The following is a 2185-nucleotide window of genomic DNA, read 5'->3' as shown; positions in this document are numbered from 1 at the left end:
TCATTTACATGAATGGCACAAGTGAACACATTCAATTCTAAAATAAACTGTATTTCTCAGCACTACTTGAGAAAGAGTGTGCAATTTAAGAAAGTGTTTGAATATATCCTCTGCTTGCTTGACTTGCTTGAAAATTACATTATTTATTTTTTTAAAAGCTCAGCTGCTTAAATGCTACTGTAAATCTAGATCAATTATAGTCAAATATAAATTGAAACGGTCACACTTTACCAAAAAGTTTCATTTGTTATCGTTAACATCACTTAATACATCAGATATCATGAACTAACAATTAGCTTTTTAACAGCATTTCTTAATCTATATTCATGTTACTTTATAAATATGCTGTTGTTCATTGTTAATTCTTAACGTTCATTCATAATACAGTAGGTAATGTTAATATCTAACTTGTTAAAAATGTATTAGTGTATGTAGATATTAACATTAAACAACATTAATAAACAGTGTAAAAAATTTAATTGGCCGCTAATGTAATGTAAATTAATGTAATACATTATGCTAACAAACTGAACCCTATTGTAAAGTGTTAGCTTTAAAAAAAAATATTCTTATCTCATGAGCAATGCCTCTACAGAAAAAGGTAATGGCCGTGTTACAGCTTTTTTGATGGGGTCTTTATTTGCACCCTCCGTACAGTCCATGTGAACAGAGGCCTCGTGTCCCAATGACCTGCAGCGTTTGTGGGGCGATTTAGCTTGTACCAGCACGTCTGCCATATACGGTGAGGGAGGAATGCCTTGCTTTGACATGGTGTCGACAACTAAACTTTTTGGTTTGACAGACATATCAGAAAACCCGCTGTCCGGTATGTTTTTAACCATGTTGACACCTGGGCTTGCGCTGTAACAGCGCGGTGGAGGCCGAATCACATTGAAAATGTCCCAGTTCTCACACACTCTTAGAGAGACGCTGTCTGTCAGTGTGTTTGGGCCGCAGTCTAGAGTCTTGGATTTAAGCGAGTGTTGATGGTGAGGGAGATCACAGTCGCTTTTGGACACAGGCATGTACGTGGGCATGATTGGGTCTGACAGCGGGAAAAAATACGGAGAGGGAGCGGACGGCACCACAGCCTGGAGGAGGAGCGCAGGCAACTCTTCCATTTCTCTTTGCCTCAGCTCTCTTTCCAGCATCACAGTCTCCAGCTCTTTATCTGCAAACGCTCTCCTCTTCCTCATACGAACACTGACTGGGGGTTGGTGGAGTCTCTTTGGCCAGTCCTCTAACACAGGCGGCTTGTAGCCTACAGCATAATGAAGGAGTATAAAAATAGTGGATTTTTCTTGTTCATAATCAAGTCACATTTAAATGTAAAAATATTCAAAGAGTCTATTAGAATAAACAGTTTCAGGAACAGTAAATGAAGATATTTTGAATTCAAGTAGTCAAGACTACAGACTACTTTAATCTAGAATAGATTATACCATCGTTCAAAATTTTGGGTCAGTAAGATTTATGTTTTTTCAAGAAATCTCTTATGCTCACTAAGGCTGCATTTATTTGTTCAAAAATACAGTAAAACAGTAATGCAGTGAAATATTACTACAATTTAAAATAATTGTTTTCTACTTTAATATATTTTTTTATGTAATGTATTCCTATGATGGCAAAGCAGAAGTTTTTTTCATCTTCAGTGTTACATGATCCTTCAGAAATCATTCTAATATGCTGATTTGGTCAAGAAACATTTATTATTATTATTATTAATGTTGAAAACAGATTGCTTAATATTTATCTGGAAACGGTAATACCTTATTTAGGATTCTTTAATGAATAGAAAGTTCAGAAAAACAGAATTTATTTGAAATATAAATCTTTTGTCACATTACAAATGCCTTTGTTGTCACTTTTTTTCCCCACAGTCTTTCTTAAAAAAGAAAAGCAAAGCTTTGGATGGCAACAACAGATGGAAAGCATTCAAAGTGCTTTGCCATCTCTTTCAAAAATTGACAAGCCTAAATATTTTGCAGTTCTAACTATGTATGATTACATGGTCAGCTACATTTTTTTATTTCCATCTGTCAATGGTTTTTCCTTCTGACCATGATCGTATCAAAACAGACATGTGGATCATTTTTAGGTCATGACCCACATTAAAATGCATTTCTGTAAAGGTGTACAAATCATTTTCACCTAATTTCATAACAATTAAAAAATACATTTATAA

General features: G+C 34.7%; 1 protein-coding gene across 1 annotated transcript in view; it reads right to left on the bottom strand.

Moving 5' to 3' along the window:
* Window positions 1-561: 561 nt before the first annotated feature.
* The window catches only part of LOC107724132 (uncharacterized), a 3053-nt gene continuing 1429 nt past the window's right edge, over window positions 562-2185 (bottom strand). The window contains exon 2 of the mRNA XM_016532933.1: window positions 562-1261. Within this exon, the coding sequence (XP_016388419.1) occupies window positions 570-1261 (692 nt within the window). The 3' untranslated portion in view covers window positions 562-569. The remainder of the gene's footprint in view (window positions 1262-2185) is intronic.

This window comes from Sinocyclocheilus rhinocerous, unplaced genomic scaffold, assembly GCF_001515625.1.
Source record: "Sinocyclocheilus rhinocerous isolate Xijiao unplaced genomic scaffold, SAMN03320098_v1.1 scaffold935, whole genome shotgun sequence".
Lineage (NCBI taxonomy): Eukaryota > Metazoa > Chordata > Actinopteri > Cypriniformes > Cyprinidae > Sinocyclocheilus > Sinocyclocheilus rhinocerous.
This window is presented reverse-complemented; position numbering and strand designations above follow the sequence as displayed.